This window comes from Ranitomeya imitator, chromosome 5, assembly GCF_032444005.1.
Source record: "Ranitomeya imitator isolate aRanImi1 chromosome 5, aRanImi1.pri, whole genome shotgun sequence".
NCBI lineage: Eukaryota > Metazoa > Chordata > Amphibia > Anura > Dendrobatidae > Ranitomeya > Ranitomeya imitator.
Genome location: NC_091286.1, coordinates 683,647,586 through 683,673,422, shown reverse-complemented (window position 1 = coordinate 683,673,422; position 25,837 = coordinate 683,647,586). Strand labels below are relative to the sequence as shown.

General features: G+C 43.6%; 1 protein-coding gene across 4 annotated transcripts in view; it reads left to right on the top strand.

The window, feature by feature from the left end:
- MSRA (methionine sulfoxide reductase A) overlaps positions 1-25,837 on the top strand; it is a 342,166-nt gene that overhangs the window by 212,401 nt on the left and 103,928 nt on the right. For all 4 annotated transcript variants that reach the window (XM_069728387.1, XM_069728386.1, XM_069728388.1 and 1 more), the window contains one exon: positions 1,013-1,132. In XM_069728387.1, coding sequence (XP_069584488.1) covers positions 1,013-1,132 — 120 coding nt within the window. The remainder of the gene's footprint in view (positions 1-1,012; positions 1,133-25,837) is intronic.

Sequence of the window (25,837 nt, the reverse complement as noted above, 5' to 3'; positions counted from 1 at the left end):
CTCAGTATGTCTGCCTCGCTTCAATGTCTGCCGTTTTTTACCTTCCTTTTCTTTTTTTTTTTTTTTGTCCTTTTTTTATACCTATGCATTTTATTTGTTCCAAGTTTTTCTTTTTCATACACATTGTGAATGTTCCAGACGGTACAATGCGACATGTTCCTGAACAGTGCCGATCAGACTTGTTTTCCCGCATTGTACCGGTAACATTAGCACTTTTCAATCATTCGCCGGCGCTCTCCCTTTTGTTCGCCTTGCACTTTTGTTCTCTACTCCGTGGGTACGTTTTTAAAACACTTCCTGCTAATACTTGATAAAATGTCATTTTATAGTTTTTTTTTTTTTGTGTCTGTTTAGCATTTGAAATCCTAAATACTGAAATTAATCATCACAGCGGGGGGGGGGGGGGGTAGCGATTTAGGGTGGATGTAAGAGTCTTTTAAATTACTATTAATTGATTCAATTAATGTAACAATCACATTAGGTAAAAAGTGAGGCTGAATAAAATTATGTGAATAGATGTTTTCAGGACTTTTTTTTTCTTTTTTTTTTCTTTTTTAAAGAGGTAACGAATGTCCTATTAGAGCATGTAGACGTCGTATCTGGGCGGCATCCACTTTGGACCCCCAGGAATAGCTAAAGTCACTAGGAAAGGTGGCGGTCATAACGATCCCATTTTTGTGTTATTTGCTTGACCGCCATGTAATACCACATTTTACCTGCGCGTGATGCTATAGAGGAAGGAAGCATCTACGCGGTATCTCCTGCCCGATCCAGCGATCCATTGAGAAGGGCTGAGCTTAATTTTGCATATTCATCTTTTTGGGGGAACAGCTTCCTCCTGTGCCCATGTTGACCCCTCGGGGGTGGAGGTGGCAGATGGGTGTCAACGGCTTTGAGCTTCCATATCTTTTCTCCCCGGCATCCATAGTAATACTAGACCAGTGGAGCAGCGACATTTGTCTTAAAAATTCTAAAAAGTGTACTTTTTTTTTTTTTTTCTTTCTTTCACCAGGCATGGGATGTTTTTGGGGAGCAGAAAGAAAGTTCTGGACGAAGAAAGGCGTCTATTCTACGCAAGTTGGTTTTGCGGGAGGTTACACACCCAACCCTTCCTATCATGAGGTCTGCACAGGTACGGAAAATATGTATAGAGGAATGAAAGTAGAATCCAACTTGTTTTTAAATATTTTTTTTTTTTACATATTGTCCCACGGGTGATGACTGTCATGAGTGGACACAATGCCGACCATTCAGAATGACTGGAGCTTTACAGATTCACTCTTAGAGAAGTGCTTGTCAGAATATCCGGCCATCATCCGCGTATGTTCTGGCCCATGGACCGGTCAGAATCTTACAGAGTCGTTATAGCTCTGCGCTGCCTGTCATGTTCTTTGTCAGCAGAAAATCACCCATTGCTTAAATTAAGTTTAGTGAATACATTCATTACTTATTGATAACAAAAAATCCTTATACATCTTGTCTTGTAGAGAAGTCAGCAGTCATCTCATTATCGTCACAGACAGAATTACGATGACAGGTATCACCTATGTATAGATAACACAAGATCCACTATACACAATAGCAGATGTCACAGCTCACCTCCTCCTCCTATATAATGACTAACACCTCTATACAGTAGATAACACAGGATCCACCACTCACAATAGGAGATGTCACAGCTCACCTCCTCCTCCTATATAATGACTGATAACACCTCTATATACAGTATATAACACAGGATCCACCATACACAATAGGTGATGTCACAGCTCACCTCCTCTTCCTATATAAAGACTGATAAAACTTCTATATACAGTAGATAACATAGGATCCACCATTCACAATAGGTGATGTCACAGCTCACCTCCTCCTCCTGTACAATGACTGATAACACTTCTATATACAGTAGATAACACAGGATCCACCATTCACAATAGGTGATGTCACAGCTCACCTCCTCCTCCTCCTGTATAATGACTGATAACACCTCTATATACAGTAACATAGTAACATAGTTAGTAAGGCTGAAAAAAGACATTTGTCCATCCAGTTCAGCCTATATTCCATCATAATAAATACCCAGATCTACGTCCTTCTACAGAACCTAATAATTGTATGATACAATATTGTTCTGCTCCAGGAAGACATCCAGGCCTCTCTTGAACCCCTCGACTGAGTTCGCCATCACCACCTCCTCAGGCAAGCAATTCCAGATTCTCACTGCCCTAACAGTAAAGAATCCTCTTCTATGTTGGTGGAAAAACCTTCTCTCCTCCAGACGCAAAGAATGCCCCCTTGTGCCCGTCACCTTCCTTGGTATAAACAGATCCTCAGCGAGATATTTGTATTGTCCCCTTATATACTTATACATGGTTATTAGATCGCCCCTCCGTCGTCTTTTTTCTAGACTAAATAATCCTAATTTCACTAATCTATCTGGGTATTGTAGTTCTCCCATCCCCTTTATTAATTTTGTTGCCCTCCTTTGTACTCTCTCTAGTTCCATTATATCCTTCCTGAGCACCGGTGCCCAAAACTGGACACAGTACTCCATGTGCGGTCTAACTAGGGATTTGTACAGAGGCAGTATAATGCTCTCATCATGTGTATCCAGACCTCTTTTAATGCACCCCATGATCCTGTTTGCCTTGGCAGCTGCTGCCTGGCACTGGCTGCTCCAGGTAAGTTTATCATTAACTAGGATCCCCAAGTCCTTCTCCCTGTCAGATTTACCCAGTGGTTTCCCATTCAGTGTGTAATGGTGACATTGATTCCTTCTTCCCATGTGTATAACCTTACATTTATCATTGTTAAACCTCATCTGCCACCTTTCAGCCCAAGTTTCCAACTTATCCAGATCCATCTGTAGCAGAATACTATCTTCTCTTGTATTAACTGCTTTACATAGTTTTGTATCATCTGCAAATATCGATATTTTACTGTGTAAACCTTCTACCAGATCATTAATGAATATGTTGAAGAGAACAGGTCCCAATACTGACCCCTGCGGTCCCCACTGGTCACAGCGACCCAGTTAGAGACTATACCATTTATAACCACCCTCTGCTTTCTATCACTAAGCCAGTTACTAACCCATTTACACACATTTTCCCCCAGACCAAGCATTCTCATTTTGTGTACCAACCTCTTGTGCGGCACGGTATCAAACGCTTTGGAAAAATCGAGATATACCACGTCCAATGACTCACCGTGGTCCAGCCTATAGCTTACCTCTTCATAAAAACTGATTAGATTGGTTTGACAGGAGCGATTTCTCATAAACCCATGCTGATATGGAGTTAAACAGTTATTCTCATTGAGATAATCCAGAATAACATCCCTCAGAAACCCTTCAAATATTTTACCAACAATAGAGGTTAGACTTACTGGCCTATAATTTCCAGGTTCACTTTTAGAGCCCTTTTTGAATATTGGCACCACATTTGCTATGCGCCAGTCCTGCGGAACAGACCCTGTCGCTATAGAGTCACTAAAAATAAGAAATAATGGTTTATCTATTACATTACTTAGTTCTCTTAGTACTCGTGGGTGTATGCCATCCGGACCCGGAGATTTATCTATTTTAATCTTATTTAGCCGGTTTCGCACCTCTTCTTGGGTTAGATTGGTGACCCTTAATATAGGGTTTTCATTGTTTCTTGGGATTTCACCTAGCATTTCATTTTCCACCGTGAATACCGTGGAGAAGAAGGTGTTTAATATGTTAGCTTTTTCCTCGTCATCTACAACCATTCTTTCCTCACTATTTTTTAAGGGGCCTACATTTTCAGTTTTTATTCTTTTACTATTGATATAGTTGAAGAACAGTTTGGGATTAGTTTTACTCTCCTTAGCAATGTGCTTCTCTGTTTCCTTTTTGGCAGCTTTAATTAGTTTTTTAGATAAAGTATTTTTCTCCCTATAGTTTTTTTGAGCTTCAATGGTGCCATCCTGCTTTAGTAGTGCAAATGCTTTCTTTTTACTGTTAATTGCCTGTCTTACTTCTTTGTTTAGCCACATTGGGTTTTTCCTATTTCTAGTCCTTTTATTCCCACAAGGTATAAACCGCTTACACTGCCTATTTAGGATGTTCTTAAACATTTCCCATTTATTATCTGTATTCTCATTTCTGAGGATATTGTCCCAGTCTACCAGATTAAGGGCATCTCTAAGCTGTTCAAACTTTGCCTTCCTAAAGTTCAATGTTTTTGTGACTCCCTGACAAGTCCCCCTAGTGAAAGACAGGTGAAACTGCACAATATTGTGGTCGCTATTTCCTAAATGCCCAACCACCTGCAGATTTGTTATTCTGTCAGGTCTATTAGATAGTATTAGGTCTAAAAGTGCTGCTCCTCTGGTTGGATTCTGCACCAATTGTGAAAGATAATTTTTCTTGGTTATTAGCAGAAACCTGTTGCCTTTATGGGTTTCACAGGTTTCACTTTCCCAGTTAATATCCGGGTAGTTAAAGTCCCCCATAACCAGGACCTCATTATGGGTTGCAGCTTCATCTATCTGCTTTAGAAGTAGACTTTCCATGGTTTCTGTTATATTTGGGGGTTTGTAACAGACCCCAATGAGAATTTTGTTACCATTTTTCCCTCCATGAATTTCAACCCATATGGACTCGACATCCTCATTCCCTTCGCTAATATCCTCCCTTAAAGTGGACTTTAGACAAGACTTTACATAGAGACAAACCCCTCCTCCTCTCCGATTTTTACGATCCTTTCTAAACAGACTGTAACCCTGTAAGTTAACTGCCCAGTCATAGCTTTCATCTAACCATGTCTCGGTTATTCCCACTATGTCAAAGTTACCTGTAGATATTTCTGCTTCTAGTTCTTCCATCTTGTTTGTCAGGCTTCTGGCGTTTGCGAGCATGCAGTTTAGAGGATTTTGTTTTGTTCCAATCTCCTCACTGTGGATTGTTTTTGAAATGTTCTTACCTCCCTTCTGAGTATGTTTTACTGGGTCGTCTTTGTTCGAGTCTAATGTTTTTCTTCCCGTCCCCTCTTCTTCTAGTTTAACGCCCTCCTGATGAGTGTAGCGAGTCTTCTGGCGAATGTGTGTTTCCCAGGTTTGTTGAGGTGTAGTCCGTCTCTGGCGAGGAGTCCATCATACCAGTAATTCACACCGTGGTCCAGGAATCCAAATCCTTGTTGTCTGCACCATCGTCTTAGCCAGTTGTTTGCATCAAGGATCCTGTTCCATCTCCTGGTGCCATGCCCGTCTACTGGAAGGATAGAAGATAAAACTACCTGTGCATCCAGTTCCTTTACTTTCTTCCCCAACTCTTCAAAGTCCTTGCAGATTGTCGGTAGGTCCTTCCTTGCCGTGTCATTGGTGCCAACATGTATCAGAAGAAATGGGTGGACGTCCTTGGAGCTGAAGAGCTTTGGTATCCTATCGGTCACATCCTTGATCATCGCACCTGGAAGGCAGCATACTTCTCTTGCAGTTATGTCCGGTCTGCAGATGGCTGCTTCTGTGCCTCTCAGTAGTGAGTCTCCCACCACCACCACTCTTCGTTGCTTCTTGGCTGTACTTTTTGCTGTCACTTGTTGCTGTGTGCCCTTTTCTTTTTTGCTTGCTGGTATTGCTTCATTCTTAGGTGTGCCATCTTCATCCTCTACAAAGATTTGATATCGGTTCTTCAGTTGTGTGGTTGGTGATTTCTCCATGGTCTTCTTGCTTCTTTTGGTCACATGCTTCCACTCATCTGCTTTTGGAGGTTCTCTGACACTTTTTTCACCTTCTGTGACCAGTAGAGATGCTTCTGTTCTGTCTAGAAAGTCTTCATTCTCTTTGATGAGTTTCAAAGTTGCTATTCTTTCTTCCAGACCCCGCACCTTTTCTTCTAAAAGGGCCACTAGTCTACACTTCTGACAGGTGAAATTGGATTCTTCTTCTGGTCGATCTGTGAACATGTAGCACATGCTGCAGCTCACCATGTAGGTTGTCACATCTGCCATGTTGCTCCTAGATCCTGCTGACTTGCTGTGTGTTTTCCTTCTTGTGTAATCTACTCAGCCAAGCTCTCTTGCAATAATGTCCTACAGGCAAAAATTCGCGCACCGTAAGGCGCGCGGTTTGGTGATGCTGTGCTGTGTAGATAACACAGGATCTGCCATTCACAATAGGTGATATCACAGCTCACCTCCTCCTCCTGTACAATGACTGATAACATCTCTATATACAGTAGATAACACAGGATCCACCATTCACAATAGGTGATGTCACAGCTCACCTCCTCCTCCTCCTGTACAATGACTGATAACATCTTTATATACAGTAGATAACACAGGATCCACCGTTCACAATAGGTGATGTCACAGCTCACCTCTTCCTCCTGTACAATGACTGATAACACCTCTATATACAGTAGATAACACAGGATCTGCCATTCACAATAGGTGATATCACAGCTCACCTCCTCCTCCTGTACAATGACTGATGCCTCTATATACAAAGGGGATTGTGGGTCACAAGGGCCCAAAAAGAACGATCAACACGTCCAAAAAGATGTATAAAAATAAACAGCTTTATTGATACCACATGTATAAAAATTACACAAATACATATATAATGCCAAGAACAGAGTGGATGAGTAGTGCCGCCTGGTGTGCAGAAACACCACATAGGCATAAAAACATATTAGGGGCGCATGGAGCCGGGAACATCCATATCCATAAAGGTAAATAGGCTGATCAATAAGGGGTAAATACAACTCATATATCACATAAATAAATATAAATCACAGGAAACCATCCTTTATCTAATGTGGTAAGCTATATGAGACTCCCTTATGAACAGCCATAACGGATAGCATAGTAAAACATGTCACAAAAGGACCAATGGTCCACAGGGTGTAATATACATATAAGATGTGACAATTACCTCTAAGTAGGGCACCGGGTAGGATGTACACAGGGTCCGTGCGCCCTCCCTAACGCACGTTTCGGATATCACACCTTCCTCAGGGGGAAAGTAGATAACATAGGATCCACCATTCACAATTGGTGATGTCACAGCTCTCCTCCTCCTCCTCCTGTATAATGACTGAACACCTCTATATACAGTAGATAACACAGGATCCAGCATTCACAATAAGTGATGTCACAGCTCACCTCCTCCTCCTGTATGACTGAACACCTCTATATACAGTAGATAACACAGGACCCACCATTCACAATAGGTAATGTCACAGCTCACCTCCTCCTCCTCCTGTATAATGACTGAACACCTCTATATACAGTAGATAACACAGGACCCACCATTCACAATAGGTGATGTCACAGCTCACCTCCTCCTCCTGTACAATGACTGATAACATCTCTATATACAGTAGATAACACAGGATCCACCATTCACAATAGATAATGTCACAGCTCACCTCCTCCTCCTCCTCCTGTATAATGACTGAACACCTCTATATACAGTAGATAACACAGGACCCACCATTCACAATAGGTAATGTCACAGCTCACCTCCTCCTCCTCCTGTATAATGACTGAACACCTCTATATACAGTAGATAACACAGGACCCACCATTCACAATAGGTGATGTCACATCTCACCTCCTCCTCCTCCTCCTGTACAATGACTGATAACATCTCTATATACAGTAGATAACACAGGATCCACCATTCACAATAGGTGATGTCACAGCTCACCTCCTCCTCCTGTACAATGACTGATAACACCTCTATATACAGTAGATAACACAGGATCCACCATTCACAATAGGTGATGTCACAGCTCTCCTCCTCCTCCTCCTCCTGTATAATGACTGATAACACCTCTATATACAGTAGATAACACAGGATTGATTTTTGCTATTAAAAAAATAATATAAGTGATACCTTGGCTGTAAGCAGCGGTTCTGGATTGTGTTAATTATACATGTACGAGTTTGCATCTCGGCTTCAGGAAAATGGCCGCCGCGATCTCCATCTGCGCACGCGCGGCATCCAGCGGCCATTTTCCTGAAGCCCCGTGCAGCAGAGCACTCCATCTGCGCACGCGCGGCCCCAGGAAGATGGCCGCCCCCACCGATGACAGGGGTAATAGCGCAGATCGCGCGCTGTTTCTTCACGTGCGCGCAGTGGATTCGGAACTTGGACATGCGCACACCACTACGCCACCAACGGAAAACTGGGGAAGAAAAGAGCGATGTCACCACGCCCAACTGACCTGACCAGCCTGATTGACAGGCGAAAACGGCGACTTTGGTAATGTATTTCGCAGCATAGGTGGGGAATCAGGGTACACTACATACACTATTGTAACGCACAGCGCAGGCCCTACTTAACAGTATTTTTATCTCAATCTGAAAAAACGGGGTGACAGGTTCCCTTTAAAAAAAAGATTTGAAGAGACTGGAAATGTGTTTGACAAGCCCAGGTCCGGCAGACCCCGCAAGACAACTGCTCAGGAGGAACGTTTGTTGGTTAGAAAATCCAAAGCAAACCCCTCTTCACTGCAGCAGAGCTCCAACAGGCCTGGTCACTTCAAGTCCCTGTGTCAACTAGAACAGTTTGTAGGATTCTGTCTCGAAATGGCCTCTATGGTCGCATCAGTGCCCGGAAGCCAGCACTAAACAAAAGGCACATAAAAAACCGTGTGGCATTTGCAAAGTCCCACAGCCTGCTAAACAGATGGACGCTGGAAAAGTGGCAGAAGGTGGATTTCTCTGATGAATCTTCAGTAGAAAGGTTATGGATGGCTTTGTAGCTCAGTGTTAGTAGTTTAAACTGGATACGCTGGGAAATTGGGAGCCAGTGAAGGGTTTTGCAAAGAGGTGAAGCAGGAGTATAGCGAGGAGAGAGATTAATTAGTCGGGCAGCAGAGTTAAGGACGGACTGGAGGGGTGCGAGAGTGTTAGAAGGTAGGCCACAGAGGAGGATGTTGCAGTAGTCGAGGTGGGAGATGATTAGGGCATGCACAAGCATTTTGGTAGAGTGAGGGTTGAGGAAAGAACTGATTCTGAAAATATTTTTGAGCTGGAGGCGACAGGAGGTGGCGAGAGCTTGGATGTGCGGTTTGAAGGACAGGGCAGAGTCCAGGGTTACTCCGAGGCAGTGGATTTTGGGGACAGGGGAAAGTGTGATTTCTTTTATTTTGATAGATAGATCAGGTAGGGAAGATATGCGAGCTGGAGGAAAGATAATTAGTTCAGATTTGTCTACATTGAGCCGTGCTTGGGCAGCACGGTGGCTCAGTGGATAGCACTGCAGCCTTGCAGCGCTGGGGTCCTGGGTTCGAATCCCACCCAGGACAACATCTGCAAAGAGTTTGTATGTTCTCTCCGTGTTTGCGTGGGTTTCCTCCGGGTACTCCGGTTTCCTCCCACATTCCAAAGACATACTGATAGGGAATCTAGATTGTGAGCCCCATCGGGGACAGTGATGATAATGTGTGCAAAACTGTAAAGCGCTGCGGAATATGTTAGCGCTATATAAAAATAAAGATTATTATTATTATTATTATTATTATTATTATTGAGGAAGCGAGAGGAGGAGAAGACGGAGGGTATGGCTGATAGACACTCCGGGATTCTGGAGAGCAGAGAGGTGACATCTGGGCCAGAGAGGTAGATCTGAGTGTCATCAGCATATAGCTGGTACTGGAAGCCATAGGACCTTATGAGTCGTCCCAGGCCAAGTGTATAGATTGAGAAGAGTAAGGGCCCAATGACAGAGCCTTGAGGGACACCAACAGAGAAGGGGTGAGATGAAGAGGGGGTATGGGATTAGGAAACGCTAAATGTGCGGTTGGTAAGGTATGAGGAGATCCAAGATAGGGCAAGGTCTTTGACCCCAAGGGAAGAGAGGATCTGTAGTAGGAGGCAGTGGTCAACTGTGTCGAAGGCAGAGGACAGGTCTAGAAGAAGGAGTATAGAGAATTGTCTGTTAGCTTTGGCTCTAAGTAAGTAGTTATTAATTTTGGTCAGGGCAGTCTCAGTGGAATGGTGGGGACGAAAGCAAGATTGTAGGTTGTCAAAGAGAGAGTTAGATGCAAAGTGAGAGGAAAATTCAGCATGGACGTGCTGTTCAAGGAGTTTGGATACAAATGGGAGCAAAGATATGCGGCAATAGATGGACATAGCGCTTGGGTCTAGGGATGGCTTTTTGAGGATAGGTGTGATTGTGGCATGTTTGAAAGCAGTGGGGAAGGTACCAGAAGTTAGTGAAAGGTTGAAGAGATGGGTTAGGGATGGGATTAGTGTGGTGGTGAGGTTGGGGAGGAGGTGGGATGGGATGGGGTCAAGTGCACAAGTGGTGAGGTGTGATTTTGAGAGAAGATGAGCAAGCTCCCCTTCAGTGATTTTGGAGAGGGAAGTTATGGGGTTTGGGCATTGGTCTGGTATACAAAGGTGTTATGGTGGTTTGACGACAAAGATTTGCCTTGTTTGGTCGATCTTATTTTTGAAGTGCGTGGCAAAGTCCTCGGCAACGATTAGGAAACTCGGAGGGAGCAGTGGTGGGCGGAGGAGGGAGTTAAGTGTTGAACAATTCTTTGGGGTTGTGGGATAGGGAAGATACGAGGGTTGTGAAGTAGGCCTGTTTAGCAGAGGTGAGAACTGATTTGAGTGCGAGTGTTGCTTGTTTGAGTGCAGTGAAATCATCTTGCGAATGAGTTTTCTTCCAACGCCGTTCTGCAATTCTGGATGCTTGCCGAAGCTTTTTAGTGATGTTATTGTGCCAGAGTTGTCTATTGGTTCGTCGCACTCTGCTATGCATGACAGGGGCGACTATGTCAATAGCTGATGCAAGAGTGGCATTGTAGAAAGCAGTGGCAGTGTCTGTGTCGTGGAGTGAGGATGTAGAGGACAGTGGTAGGATAGAGTCAGAGAGTGTGTGGGTGTCTAGGTGTGCGAGGTTCCTGCGTGAGTGCGCATGTTGCTGGACATGGGTGACAGGTGAGGAGGACAGGGATGAGAAAGTGAGTAGATGGTGGTCAGATAGAGGGAGAGGGGAGGTTGTGAAGTTAGATAGAGAGCAGACACGGGTGAAGACAAGGTCTAATGTGTGTCTGTCTGTGTGGGTGGCTAAGGAGGACCACTGAGTAAGTCCAAAGGATGAAGTAAGGGACAGGAGTTTGGAGGCTGCCGACTGGTGGGTGTCAATGGGGATGTTGAAATCACCCATGATGATGGTGGGAATGTCAGCAGAGAGAAAATGAAGGAGCCAGGTGGAGAATTGGTCAATAAAGGCAGTGGTCGGGCCCGGAGGTTGATATATGATGGCCATTTGGAGGCTGTAGGGGGAGTAGATGTGGACAGTGTGGACTTCAAAAGAAGGGAGGATAAGGGAGGGTAGAGGTGGGATTGGATTAAAGGTACAGTTGGAAGAAAGGAGAAGGCCCACTCCTCCACCATATTTATGTCAATACCCATGGATCTCCCCAGGTTATGAATCTGAGCCCGCAGCTGTATATTTAGCCTTTACAGGGTATTAAAAATAGGGGGATCCCCACCCCAAAAAAAATGACGTGGGGTCCCCCTATAATTAATAGCCAGAAATGCTAAGCAGACAGCTGCGGGCTGATATCCATAGCCTTGAGAAGGGCCATGGATATTGTCCCTCCCCCCAGCTGCAAACACCAACTCCCAGACGCCCCAGAAATGGCCAATTCCGCACTTATTCTCTCTCTTCCCACTGCCCTGTAGCGGTGGCATATGGGGTAATAAGGGGTTAATGTCACCTTTGATTGTAAGGTGACATTAAGCCCGGTCAGTAATGATGAGGCATCAATAAAATACCTATCCATTACTAATCCTATAGTAGTGAAAGAGTTAAATAAACACACAGCCAGAAAAAAGTATTTTAATATTCTTAATTTCACCATACTTACAAACACGCGTAATTCCCCGAAGCCATCGATCACCTGCAAAAAATAAAAAATATAAACCAGCACAAATGCTCCCTGTCCGACGTAGTCCATTTAATAACAAGTGTCCCACGACGATCTCCCCTATAGAGCTGTCACATCAGGAAATGTGACAGCTCTGTAGGCATCTACTGACACACTGACAGAAGACAATGGCTCCTGCAGTGTTATCACTGAGGCTTCAATGGCCTCTCACTTTACGTCTCTGCTGCGTGACAGTATGAACTATACTGGACTCAGTGGCGGACGGATATAGTGCGGAAAGATACCTTCCGTCATTGTATCCCGGAGCCCCTGGAGGGCGGTCGCATCTGCTGATGTGACAGCTCTCCATGGAAGATCGTCGTGGGACACTTATTACATGGATTACATCGGATCAGGGAGTATATTTTTGGTTTATTATTTTTAATTTTTTCCAGGTGATCAAGGGCTTTGGTGATTAGCTGTATGGTGAGTAGGTACTGTATGTTGTATGTACTGTATATGTGTGTGTGTTTTTTTTAACACTTAAACACAGTAGCCGGATGATGGGACTAGTACTGTCCAATCATCCGGCTAACTGTCACTGTAGCAGGCCTAACCGGATGGGACTAGTAGTCCCATCGGACGATGCCTGACACACGCACACACCCACGTGCACCCACACACACAGCCCCGCACACATGCATACAGCCCCGCACACCCACGGACATACACACAGACACACACACACTCTCACACAGCCCCGCGCATCTTCTCGGTACACACAGTCTCTGCCCACACACACTCTTCCCCCTCCCGATCTGCAGTGTTTCTCGCAGGCACATCCGCAGCAAAACCGCAGATCTTTTTTAAACCTGCGGTTTTGCTGCGGATTGCCCTGACACAATGGAAGTGAATGGGTGCAGAAACTCTGCAGATCTGCAAAAAGAATTGACATGATGCGGAAAAAAAAATGCTGCGATTCCGCACGTTTTTTTCCGCAGCAAGTGAACACCAAATTTCAATTTCACATAAACTAACATTGCTTATGCACTACACAGCGGATTTGATGCAATTCCGCGCGTCCAAAAACTCTGCAGATCCGCATCAAAATCTGCAGCGTGTGAACACACTCTAATAATGCGAGAAATCTGGATTGGCAGGTAGGTAATGTATAGTAAGAGAAATCTGGATTGGGGGTAATGTCACACAATATGGCATGAAATTATAATTTTTTTTATTTTTATCGTCTATCTGTTTTCATGGATTTACTCCAGGATTGATGGGTTAATCATTTATAAGCCTAAATCATCCAAGTTTCCTAGCTGATAATTAAAGGGAACCTGTTACTTTTGGTTTCCATAGTAACCAGGCGTCGAAAGAGCCGCTAGAATGAGGTGTTCTCTCTTTAATGAGAACGGTTCCCGATGTAACTGTCACTGTCAAGATAATGGATCCATGTTGTGCCTTTGACATTTCTTGTTCCATTTCCATTGTTTTGGATGGGTTGAAGAAATGTCATTATTAATGCTATATCTAGGCGCTGCAAAAAAGTCTCTTCAATTTTTTTTCACATACAGTTGCCTACTTTTCCAGTAAAAACAAATAAAACCTGCCAAGCAGCCCATCGATGGTCTGTTATAGAGAGCAATAAGCCACCTATAATAATGAAGTAGGAGCATGGCATTGCATAAAAGTGTCGGACATATGGTTCACCTTATATTTATATACCTTATATATATAAGTTATTAAACACAGTCTGAAAAAAATTAGATTAGCACAAACGTCAAAACACTGCTAGATACACACCAACACTTGTATAAAGTGTAGGAAAGACGGTAAATGCAAAGATAAAACAAAATAGATTTTGTTGAGTATATTTTAAAAAAAATTAACATACCAAATCAAGTTACAGGAGTCACAAAAAAGAAGAACACATAGAAAAACAGGACCTATATACAGTGTCACAATTAGTATCACAAATGATATTACAGGTATGACTGGAGGTATATTCACGTCAAAAAAAAGAAAAAAAAGAAATAGATATTGCACAAAATCTATACATAAATACCTATGTATGCAATGGAATGCCCTAAGTACGATCAGACACTGGGTAAAGTGAAACCCAGTCAACTGTAGAAATACAAAAGTGCCTAGTGCGTAATACAGTCAAAGGGGAGGGGCATACATACATTAAGGTATCATGATTAAAGTGTCATAATGTCAAAATAAATCTTAAAAGACAGTAGTCACATGATAATATAGTGCGTCATCCACAAAAGTGGATCCTCAATACAGCAAAAATAATAGTATAGTGCGTCCTCTGCAAAAATAGGTCCTCAATAAAGCACAGACCAGAATACTAATAGACTATTGCACGCTATACAAAGTGCTCTGTGCTAAGTGCTGAATGCTTAGTGCAATTCAGTGTTGGTGTGTATCTAGCTTATATATATAAGATAGAGGAGGACACTGTTGCACAGTTGGGTAACTACACCATACATTTATAAGATAGAGGAGGACACTGTTGTACGTTAGGTATCTATACCTTACATTTATAAGATAAAGGAGGACACTGTTGCACAGTTAGGTAACTACACCTTACATTTATAAGATAGAGGAGGACACTGTTGCACAATTGAGTATTTAGGTTGCAGAAAAGGAAATTTCTACCATGTAATTTACTCCTTATTTGTCATGTTTGAAGAGGTCCATACAAAATGAAAGAGGGCTGTATGGAAAAAAAAAAAAAGAAAATTTGTGTACGGAAAAATAGATTTTTCTAAATAAATTGATAAGTGGGTTTAAATACTTATTAATTCTCGTTTTGTCTTGGGGCAATTATAAGGTGTTTTTTTTTTTTTTTTTTTAAAGTGGCTGAATCTACATTACTGAATTCGAAACCTGTTGTAAATGGATGGCAGGACGGGCTGAGTGAATAGAGAAAGGTCTCCTAGTTATGAGAAGAGACGGGAGGGAAATGGGACTGTATTAAAGGTGAGATCATTTTTCAGCTGAGGCACAGGCAGATAGGTTGGAAGATAGGAGGAGGTGGGACGAAACCAAACTGTAGGAGATGTTGTTTTCTAATCGAGTCTATATATTTATGTATGTTACACTCTATTAGAAAACATGTCCCTCAGCCTGCGTCTCGTCCCGTCCCCCTTCTTTCTAACTTAGGACCTAGCTGCCTGTGCGACAGCTGAGATGTTTTCTCAGCTTTGATATACACACCTTCCCATCCTGTCTGTTCTAGTAGCCAACGGCCAGAGTCTTTTTCTCTGCTCATTCAACCTGTCCTACTGAATGTTCAGGACAGGTTTTATGTTTTGAGGGGGTTGGACCAGATGACCACTCTTGAGGAGGGGGTTGGACCAGATGACCCAGGAGGTCCCTTCCAACTCTACCTTTCTGTGTTCAGTAATTTGAAAGCAGCCTTTTTGAAAAACATTTTATGTGCCCATAATAGACCAGACACCAATATGGTACTTGGTTGTTCAAGGGGGCCGGAAGTCCACTAAGAGGAACATTGAGCAGGTTGACATTTCTATCGGAGCTTTAAAGAATGGTTGTCTGATTTAGGAAATCCATTTAGTTAATATAGGTAGACTCAAGTATGGGAGGTCTGTCAATCAGCCTGAGTTGAGCGTGACTACGAAAAGTCATTAAAGCAGGACACATCCATCCAGCATTACATGGGCAGCTTGCGTTGCAAGGATACATTTTTCCCTGTGGAGATCCTTACCGTACTTTCTTGTGAATTGAACACTTGGATTACACAGATTACAATTTGAGGTGGGGGTGAGAGTGCAGTAGAGCTTCGAAGAACCCTTCTTTAAAAAAAAAAAAATTAAAACTTTTTTTTTTTCTTAGCTTCTATTTGGATGATTTACTTTGTTCCCTGGGATTTAGCAGAAGACTAGATTTGGTTGATCTTGAGTTGTTTGGGGTTTTCCATTTATGTCTTAAGCTCTTCTAGTTCAGTGGCCGTACAGTGATTGGCATGAGAAATTCTAGAGAAAGGAAAGTACTCCAGAACTCATCGTAGAATGTCCGTCAATCAGGGGATGGGACCTTCACACTATTGTCCTATCCCCTGATGACACCGCAACAACGGTGAAACATGTTGAGAAGAATTGTTATTTTAACACACATGTTCTATCCTGACAAATAGTGTTGGCACCACTGGGTGCCATCGTTTGATAGTTAGAAGCTGCAGCTTTTTTAATCTATGCAGCATCAGCAGATCACGGATAGATCTTAGTAAATTCACTACCGTTGATACCCTGGATCATTTTATTGATCATTATTTAAACATTCGCTTTTGGCTCAGATAGTTTTTGAAGACAGTCACTCTTGCTTAATTTAGTCTTGACAACAGTTATGCTTAGCTCAAAGTCTTTGAATACCATGTTCCTTGATTCAGTGAGTCTTTGAATACCATCTTTTTTGGCTCAGAAAGTCTAAGAAGACTAAGAGAGTCTCAGGAGACAGTCACTTTTGGTTAGGAGAGTTTTTGAAGACGATCGCTATTGGCTCAGAGGATCTTTGAAGACTATCCCTTTCTACTAAGAGAGTCTTACAAGACTATCACTTTCATCTCAGTGGTTCAGTTAGCCTTGACAAAAGTTATTCTCAGTTAACAATCTTTGAAGACAGTCTTCAAAAACTTTCTTAGCCAAAATTGACTGTCTTCAAGACTCTTTGAAGTAAAAGTAACTGTCTTCAGACACTCTCTGGGAAGGAAGCAATGATCTTCTAAGACTTTTGTAGCCAAAAGTAACTGTCTTCAGACACTCTCTTGGAAGAAAGCGATGGTCTTCTAAGACTTTCGTAGCCAAAATTGACTGTCATCAATGATCCCTTTAGTCGAGAATAATAATTTTCAAAAAGTCGTTGAGCCAAAAATGACTGTCACTGTCATCTCTGAGAATCTTTGAAGGCAGTCACACGTGACTCAGAGGGTCTTTGAAGAGAGTCATTCTCAGCTCGAAGGATCTTCGAAGACAGCCACTTTCTTCTTTGAGGCTCTTTCAGGACAGTAACTCTCTGCTCAAAAAGTCTTTGATGGTACAGGGTTACATAAGTTGGCAAGAGACCTAGTTCCATCAAGTTCAACCTTTAAATCTCATAGCTCAAATGTGTCCGATTTACTTAGTGGCTGCCCAACCCTAATTTTTGCCCAGCACAACTTCATGTAGTACGTCAACTAAGCATGTCAAAGAGTACGTGATGCCGGGTTCTCTTCATAAATGTCAAGATCATTTGTGTCCCGACTCTTTGATTTGATTTTACAGCCGTCATGACCCAACTTAAGCAACCACCAAGACCAATGTATTCTAGATACCAGTTGGGGTCTGGACTCCAAAACCCGTCTACATGAAGGTTAGCAGGCCACAAGGTGCTATGGAGGAGTACCTCTTCCGATGCGATGGCCTCCATATTGCATTACATCAAAAATGAGAATTAATCACTTGGTGGATTTAGGGAATGATGCAGAAAATTCCCTTTAACAGAACAACATGTGTTAAGCGTGGCGTTAAAAATTCCGACTCTAAATAATTGTGTTTTATGTCGGTTGAAAGCAAACTAGGCAATATGTCTCCGTCACAGCGAGCCCTCTAAACCATGTCTCCAATCCTCCAGAGTCTGACGCTATAAATTGCCGTGTCTGCGGGTGGAATATTCAGCAGCTGTACTTTTTATCACCATCTCGTTCAAATATTCATAACCATTGTTTTATACTTATGCTGTTGATTGAAGGACCGAGCTTTGCAGCTTCTTTGATGAGCTGCTTATTATCAGTAATGGCTTTGACCCTTTTTCCAACTGGCAGGGAACAAACTGGTCTTCAAAGCAAAGGGTAGATGCCCTTTGAATCTGTAATGTACTCATTGGTACTATAATAATGCTGCCGGTACATGACGAGCACAGATCCGGCATCTCTGTGGAATACGTCTAGAAAACTAGATTCTTCCTTGAAAGGGAATATGTCATCAGAAAGTGACCTCATGTTTAAATCAGTTTGTGTTAAAGGTATTTTTTTTTTATTTTTAATGTTGGAAATGTATTTGTTTTTCAAATTACAAATGTGTTTTAACATAAAAATGAGAAATTTTGCAATTTTCACACTAAGGCTATTCAGACTCAATTTTTTTTTTTTTCGGGAAATCCACATTTATGTTAGGAGCAATAGACTGAATTAGACCCCATCACAGGTTTTCCATGACAGAGAGGAGCCAGAATACCACAGCGTCTGATTTTTCCTACTCCTGCACAGATTAGAAGCACTTCACGTTCATATTAAACAGTTTTGGTTTCTTTTAGCAGTGCAGGGGTTAATCTGCTCAGTTGAGCGCTCCTGGAAGCTTGCCTGCATTAAGGCACTCAGCTGTGCACAGTTAGCCATTCCCATATCCTATATAATGTGGGACATGGCTAGCACTCATTGTCAGAGATAGCTTATGCTACATGGTTAGAGATGGTGGTTTGTGGTTGTTGTTTGAGAATGCATTTGGTGGATTTATCTGAGACTGTTGCAAAGTTTTGGGTGTATGCTTATCTCCTCCTACTTTGGTTTTCCCCATCCTCCAGTTTCTGATGTATGCCTCTGTTTGTGTGAGTATATTTGTATGATTAGTATTTTCCTTTATCCCTGTTTGTATTACCTTGTTAGTCTGGTTGGTGTATTAAGGTACACTACTACTCCCCTCTTCTCTGGGTGAGGGAAGGGTACTGATGGAGGGTGGATTCAGGAGCTAAGTAAATGTATGTGGCCCCAGCGTCATCACCATCAGAAGTAATCCGGGGAACAGGGCAAGCTAGGGTGCCACTAGCTAAAGGGAAGGAGCTGTGACATTATCTCTGACGGAAACAGTTTTTTGATCTATTATGGATCCCATCTCTGACAGGACAACTCAGCCAGAAGGTGGCAGATCTACGCACTGTCGTTTTGCAGCACGCTAACACATCAGATTTGGGGAGCGTGACTTCCAGGCAACCCCTAGTAAAGCCTAATATCACTTTGCCTGACACATTCTCTGGAGCGCATGACAAGTTAGTTGTTTTCAGGGAGGCCTTTCTATTTTTGATAACCAGCATGGCAAAACTGACAGCTGTGGGCTGCAACCCTCAGCTGTCAGCTTTAGCTTGGCTGATTAGCAAGAATAGAGGGGTTCCCACGCTTAAAAAGAAAAAAAATAAAAATAAAAAAAAAACAGTGTGGGGTCCCCACATTTTTGACAACCAGCCAGGCTGAAGCAGACTGTTGGGACTGGTATTCTCAGGCTCGTAAGAGCTAATGGATATTGGCCCCTCCATCAGTCTAAAAATAGCAGCCCGCAGTCACCCCACAAAGGTGCATCTATTAGAAGCGTCAATGTTGGAGCTTTGCCCGGCTCTTCCCACTTGCCCTGTGGAGATTTCAAGTTGGGTTCATATATGTGGGGTTAATGTCACCTTTGTATATTCAGGTGACATCAAGCCCAGCAGTTACTAATTGAGAGGCATCTTTAAGACGCCTATTAATTACTAACCCCATAGTCATATGGTCAGTAAAAACACCCTGAATAAAGTCCTTTATTTGAAATCAAAATACAAACCGTTTTATAAATGTATTTAAAAATAATAAACACAGATGTACTCACCATTCCATTGAAGCCCTGGTCTCCTGTAAAAAAAAAAAAACAATAGTTCAAAATATCTTTCATCCACAAAAGATCTTTGCCTAGGTCAGCAAAGCAATCGTCTTGATGATTGTTCGTCCATTAGTTGCTCATTCATCAACTTAATTCTATCTGTTCTGCCCACCTTAAAGCCCCCATATGCTTTAGATAGCTGTTAGCTGAATAATAGTTGAGCCGAATGCTATCTCGTCCGTCTCTCCTATTCACATAAGCTCTCTGTCTACTAAGCACCCCAGTGTCCTCCATGAGAGAGACACTGACAAACATCTCTTATCTCTTTTGAGGACAAAAGGATCTGCAGTCCGAAATCAAACGCACTAGATCTTTATCTTCTCTTAAGGTACCTTCACACTGAGCGACTTTAGAACGATAACGATAGCGATCCGTGACGTTGCAGCGTCCTGGATAGCGATCTCGTTGTGTTTGACATGCAGCAGCGATAAGGATCCTGCTGTGACATCGCTGGTCGGAGCTAGAAGGCCAGAACTTTATTTCGCCGCGGACATCGCTGAATCGGCGTGTGTGACGCCGATTCAGCGATGTCTTCACTTGTAACCAGGGTAAACATCTGGTTACTAAGCGCAGGGCCGCGCTTAGTAACCCAATATTTACCCTGGTTACCTAAAAAAAACAAACACTACATACTTACATTCCGGTGTCTGTCGCGTCCCTCGCAGTCAGCTTCCCGCACTGACTGTGAGCGCCGGCCGTAAAGCACAGCGGTGACGCCGGCCGGCGCCGTGGTCGGACGAATAGAAGGTATAAGGTGAAGAGGAAAACCAGCAAGCCGATGGCTTGATACTACCAAGATAATGGTAGAGAAGACTTTGGTTGGCCCTGGTTGCACAAGATCGATCTTCCCACAAGATCGTTCATCCATCAAGTTGCCATGGCTCGAGATGGAGCCGAAGCCATTAAAAAATAAATAAATCCACAAAAGTTTAATAGACAATGAATACGCGGCCACTACTCCATTCAGATCTGTGAATTTCTTAGTCCATTATCAAGATTGATGAGGGTTCTAGCGGTCAGACCTTTTCCAATCCCAATAATGTAGCATTGTACTTGGTTGTCTCCGATAATCCCATAGACAATGAATGTATGGCCACTTCTCCAATCAGAAGTGACAATTTCCTCACCATTTCCTATCCCCATTTTCTGGATTCTAGTGATCAGACCCCTACCGATCCCAATAATGGAGCATTGTACTTGGCTTTCTTCAATAATTCCATAGACTATGAACCTCCAATCAGATGTGTCAATTTCTTCACCCTTTCCTAGCACCATTCTCTGGAATGATGATCTCTGGATTGATGAGGGTCCTAGTGGTTGGAACCCTATCGATCCCAATAATGGAGCTTTGTACTTGGCTTTGTCCGATAATTCCATAAACAATTATTTCGAAGCCACTACTCCAATCAGATGTGTGAATTTCCAAGGGATCCTAGTGGTCAAAATGAATACTTACCCACTGCTCGATTCCGAGTCCATTTTTGGTTTCCGTGTGGGTCCGACCCCATCCGATCCTGCAAATATAACCCTTTACAGACCAGTTTTGCTCCATGTACACATATATTTTATGCTTGCTCATATTCTATATTTTCTGCATGCTTCAGAGTTCGCCACAGCAGCTGCTCCATGTATCTCTTGCTGGAGGGGATGTTGATGACTTTGTGGGAGTCTCCTCTCAGTACGTCTAATTTTCAGCCCATTTTTCCTCGTGCCCGGCGCTCGTCTAATAAGAGGGCTGGAATAATGGTTCTGTGAACGCTCCGCATATGGCAAGTGCAGCTGTTCCAAGTTCAATGATAAGATGCTTGCTGGTACTTAAGCACCGCGCGTGGTCTACTTATCGCTTCCGTAAGTACATGATAATAATATGCCGCTCATTGAAAAGTTGAACGCCGTTTTGCCGAGCTCAAGCCTGGTTTTAATTGTCCAGGTTTTAGCTGTATCTCTAGCAGGAAGCCATTTTTTTTTTTTTTTTTATTGCTGAACCTCCGGCCTAACAATTTTATCTTCAGATTGGAAGGAGCCAGATGCGGAATCAATAGAACCGTCTGTCCATCTCACCGATATTAAGCCCAAAATTGTTTAGAAAATGGAAGCCTTCAGCGTAACGTTGATGAATGTGATTACGCTCAGCATTAATTCACAGCCGCACATTGTGTCATTACAGGCCAAGACGCCCGCTCCTGGTGCAAACAATGGGGCAAAGACGTCTTAATTGTAGAGAGGGAACTTATTTTAGGATGTCGAGGAGGGATGAGGCCATTGAAGCATTTGCCGAGACCATAGCAGGATGTCATTATGAACAGATTGTGTTTAATGCAGGGACCCGTCAATGAAGATAAGAGGCCTAAAAGGAGCCGAGGCATAAGGCGCTAAGTGCCTCCACCAAGCTTCTAGTTCCTACGTGTAATGGCAAAAAAAATAAAGAAAAGGAGAAAAAGCTTTCCTCTACTGTATATCCATAGAAAACACAAATGTTTCTGATTATTGGACTTGCATAGAAATACATAAGAATTTGCTTAACGGGCAGAAAGTCTCCCGAAAATGTAGATTACAGCGCTAAGAAGTCTACAAACGAGAGAGATTGTGGCGTCAACTCGGGATTCTAGATGGGTACAACTTTTCGTTTGTACAGTACAAGAAACAGCAACTGAAGAAGAAAGTCCAGTTAAATGGAGGGGACACCACAGTCTGAGGCAGTCTACTAGCTGATCATCGTGCTTTTTAATAAGAAATATGGGTGTCACTGCTTTGGGGGTACTGTGGCTATCATTCTAAAGCGGCACTGGTATGGAGCCAATGTAGTGGTCATTGTTACTGGAGCCAATGTGATGGTTGCGGTTATGGTGGCACTGTGGTGGTCATTGTTACTGGAGCCAATGTGATGGTTGCGGTTATGGTGGCATTGTGGTGGTTGATGTTATGGTGGCATTGTGGTGCTCATTGTTACTGGTGCCAATGTGATGGTTGCGGTTATGGTGGTACTGTGGTGCTCATTGTTACTGGTGCCAATGTGATGGTTGCGGTTATGGTGGCACTGTGGTGCTCATTGTTACTGGAGCCAATGTGATGGTTGCTGTTATGGTGGCACTGTGGTGCTCATTGTTACTGGTGCCAATGTGATGGTTGCTGTTATGGTGGTACTGTGGTGCTCATTGTTACTGGAGCCAATGTGGTGGTTGCTGTTATGGTGGCACTGTGGTGCTCACTGTTACTGGAGCCAATGTGATGGTTGCGGTTATGGTGGCACTGTGGTGCTCATTGTTACTGGAGCCAGTGTGGTGGTTGCTGTTATGGTGGCATTGTGGTGCTCATTGTTACTGGAGCCAATGTGATGGTTGCGGTTATGGTGGCACTGTGATGCTCATTATTACTGGAGCCAATGTGGTGGTTGCTGTTATGGGGGCACTGTGGTGTTCAGTGTTACTGGAGCCAATGTGATGGTTGTGGTTGCTGTGATGGTGGCACTGTGGTGGTCATTGTTACTGGTGCCAATGTGATGGTTGCGGTTATGGGGGCACTGTGGTGCTCATTGTTACTGGAGCCAATGTGGTGGTTGCTGTTATGGTGGCACTGTGGTGTTCAGTGTTACTGGAGCCAATGTGATGGTTGCTGTTATGGGGGCACTGTGGTGTTCAGTGTTACTGGAGCCAATGAGATGGTTGCTGTTATGGGGGCACTGTGGTGCTCACTGTTACTGGAGCCAATGTGATGGTTGCTGTTATGGGGGCACTGTGGTGTTCAGTGTTACTGGAGCCAATGTGATGGTTGCTGTTATGGGGGCACTGTGGTGCTTATTTTTACTGGAGCCAATGTGATGGTTGCGGTTATGGTGGGACTGTGGTGCTCATTGTTACTGGAGCCAATGTGGTGGTTGCTGTGATGGTGGCACTGTGGTGGTCATTGTTACTGGAGCCAATGTGATGGTTGCGGTTATGGTGGCACTGTGGTGGTCATTGTTACTGGAGCCAATTTGATGGTTGCGGTTATGGTGGCATTGTGGTGGTTGCTGTTATGGTGGCATTGTGGTGCTCATTGTTACTGGAGCCAATGTGATGGTTGCGGTTATGGTGGCACTGTGGTGCTCATTGTTACTGGAGCCAATGTGGTGGTTGCTGTTATGGTGGCACTGTGGTAGTCATTGTTACTGGAGCCAATGTGATGGTTGCGGTTATGGTGGCATTGTGGTGCTCATTGTTACTGGTGCCAATGTGATGGTTGCGGTTATGGTGGCATTGTGGTGCTCATTGTTACTGGAGCCAATGTGATGGTTGCTGTTATGGTGGCACTGTGGTGCTCATTGTTACTGGAGCCAATGTGATGGTTGCTGTTATGGTGGCACTGTGGTGCTCATTGTTACTGGAGCCAATGTGATGGTTGCTGTTATGGTGGCACTGTGGTGCTCATTGTTACTGGAGCCAATGTGATGGTTGCGGTTATGGTGGCACTGTGGTGCTCATTGTTACTGGAGCCAATGTGGTGGTTGCTGTTATGGTGGCACTGTGGTGCTCATTGTTACTGGAGCCAATGTGATGGTTGCGGTTATGGTGGCACTGTGGTGGTTGCTGTTATGGTGGCACGGTGGTGTTCATTGTTACTGGAGCCAATGTGATGGTTGCGGTTATGGTGGCACTGTGGTGCTCATTGTTACTGGAGCCAATGTGGTGGTTGCTGTTATGGTGGCACTGTGGTGCTCACTGTTACTGGAGCCAATGTGATGGTTGCGGTTATGGTGGCACTGTGGTGCTCATTGTTACTGGAGCCAATGTGGTGGTTGCTGTTATTGTGGCACTGTGGTGCTCATTGTTACTGGAGCCAATGTGGTGGTTGCTGTTATTGTGGCACTGTGGTGTTCATTGTTACTGGAGCCAATGTGATGGTTGCGGTTATGGTGGCACTGTGGTGCTTATTTTTACTGGAGCCAATGGGATGGTTGCGGTTATGGTGGCACTGTGGTGGTTGCTGTTATGGGGGCACTGTGGCGTTCGCTGTTATGGTGGCACTATGGTGGTTGCTGTTATGGGGGCACTGTGGTGCTCATTGTTACTGGAGCCAATGTGATGGTTGCAGTTATGGGGGCACTGTGGCGGTTGCTGTTATGGTGGCACTGTGGTGTTCACTGTTACTGGAGCCAATGTGATGGTTGCTGTTATGGGGGCACTTTGGTGGTCACTGTTATGAGGGAGACTGGGGATCACTGTTATGTGGACAACATCTCTCCCTGTTATACATATATTGCAGCAGCCATTATTATGGGACCCTCCATGTACAACCTTAATATCAGATACTAGCTGAAGAGCCCGGCGTTGCCTGGGCATAGTAAATATCTGTGGTTAGTTATAGCACCTCACTTGTCTTATTTTCCCATCACGCCTCTCATTTTCCCAATCACATCTTTCATTTTCCCCCTCACACCTCTCATTCCCCCCTAACACTTGTCATTTCAACCTCACATCTGTCATTTTCTGATCACTCCACTATTTTTCCTCACTCCTCTCATTTTGCACTCACACCTTTTCATTTTCACCTCACACCTCTCATTTTCACCTCATCACCTCAGTATATACATGTTTTTCATCTCCCTTATATATAGTATACATCTGTATGTCATCTCCTGTATATAGTATATACCTGTATGTCATCTCCCCTGTATATAGTATATACCTGCTGTGTGTCATCTCCCCTATATCTACTATATAAAGCTGAATGTGTGTGTGTGTGTGTGTGTGTGTGTGTGTATGTCCGGGATTGCCATCTGCACCGTCGCAGCTACAGCCACAAAATTTTGCACAGTCACACGTCTGGACCCTGAGAGCGTCATAGGCTATATTGTGAGGCGAAATTTTAACCCCGCGCGTTCCAATTCACCAAACAATTTTGCCCCTATCTACATAATGGGGAAAAAAGTGAAAGGAAAAGTGTTGGAAGCGTCGCAGCTACAGCAACAAAATTTTGCACAGTCACACGTCTGGACCCTGAGAGCGTCAGAGGCTACGTTGTGAGGTGAAATTTTAACCCCGCGCTTTCCAATTCACCAAACTATTTTTCCCCTATCTACATAATGGGGAAAAGTGAAAGGAAAAGTGTTGGAGGCAAATTGACAGCTGCCAGATGTGAACAAGGGGGACTTAAAGAATGAGATATATATACCGATCAGTTGCTAAGGTGGGGCCCCGACATGGGATACTCACCACACACGGGGATATGAACACACACACAAAATGCGCCACACACTACCACGTGCTTGAACACATATTACCCTCAGCACACATTTCACGACAAA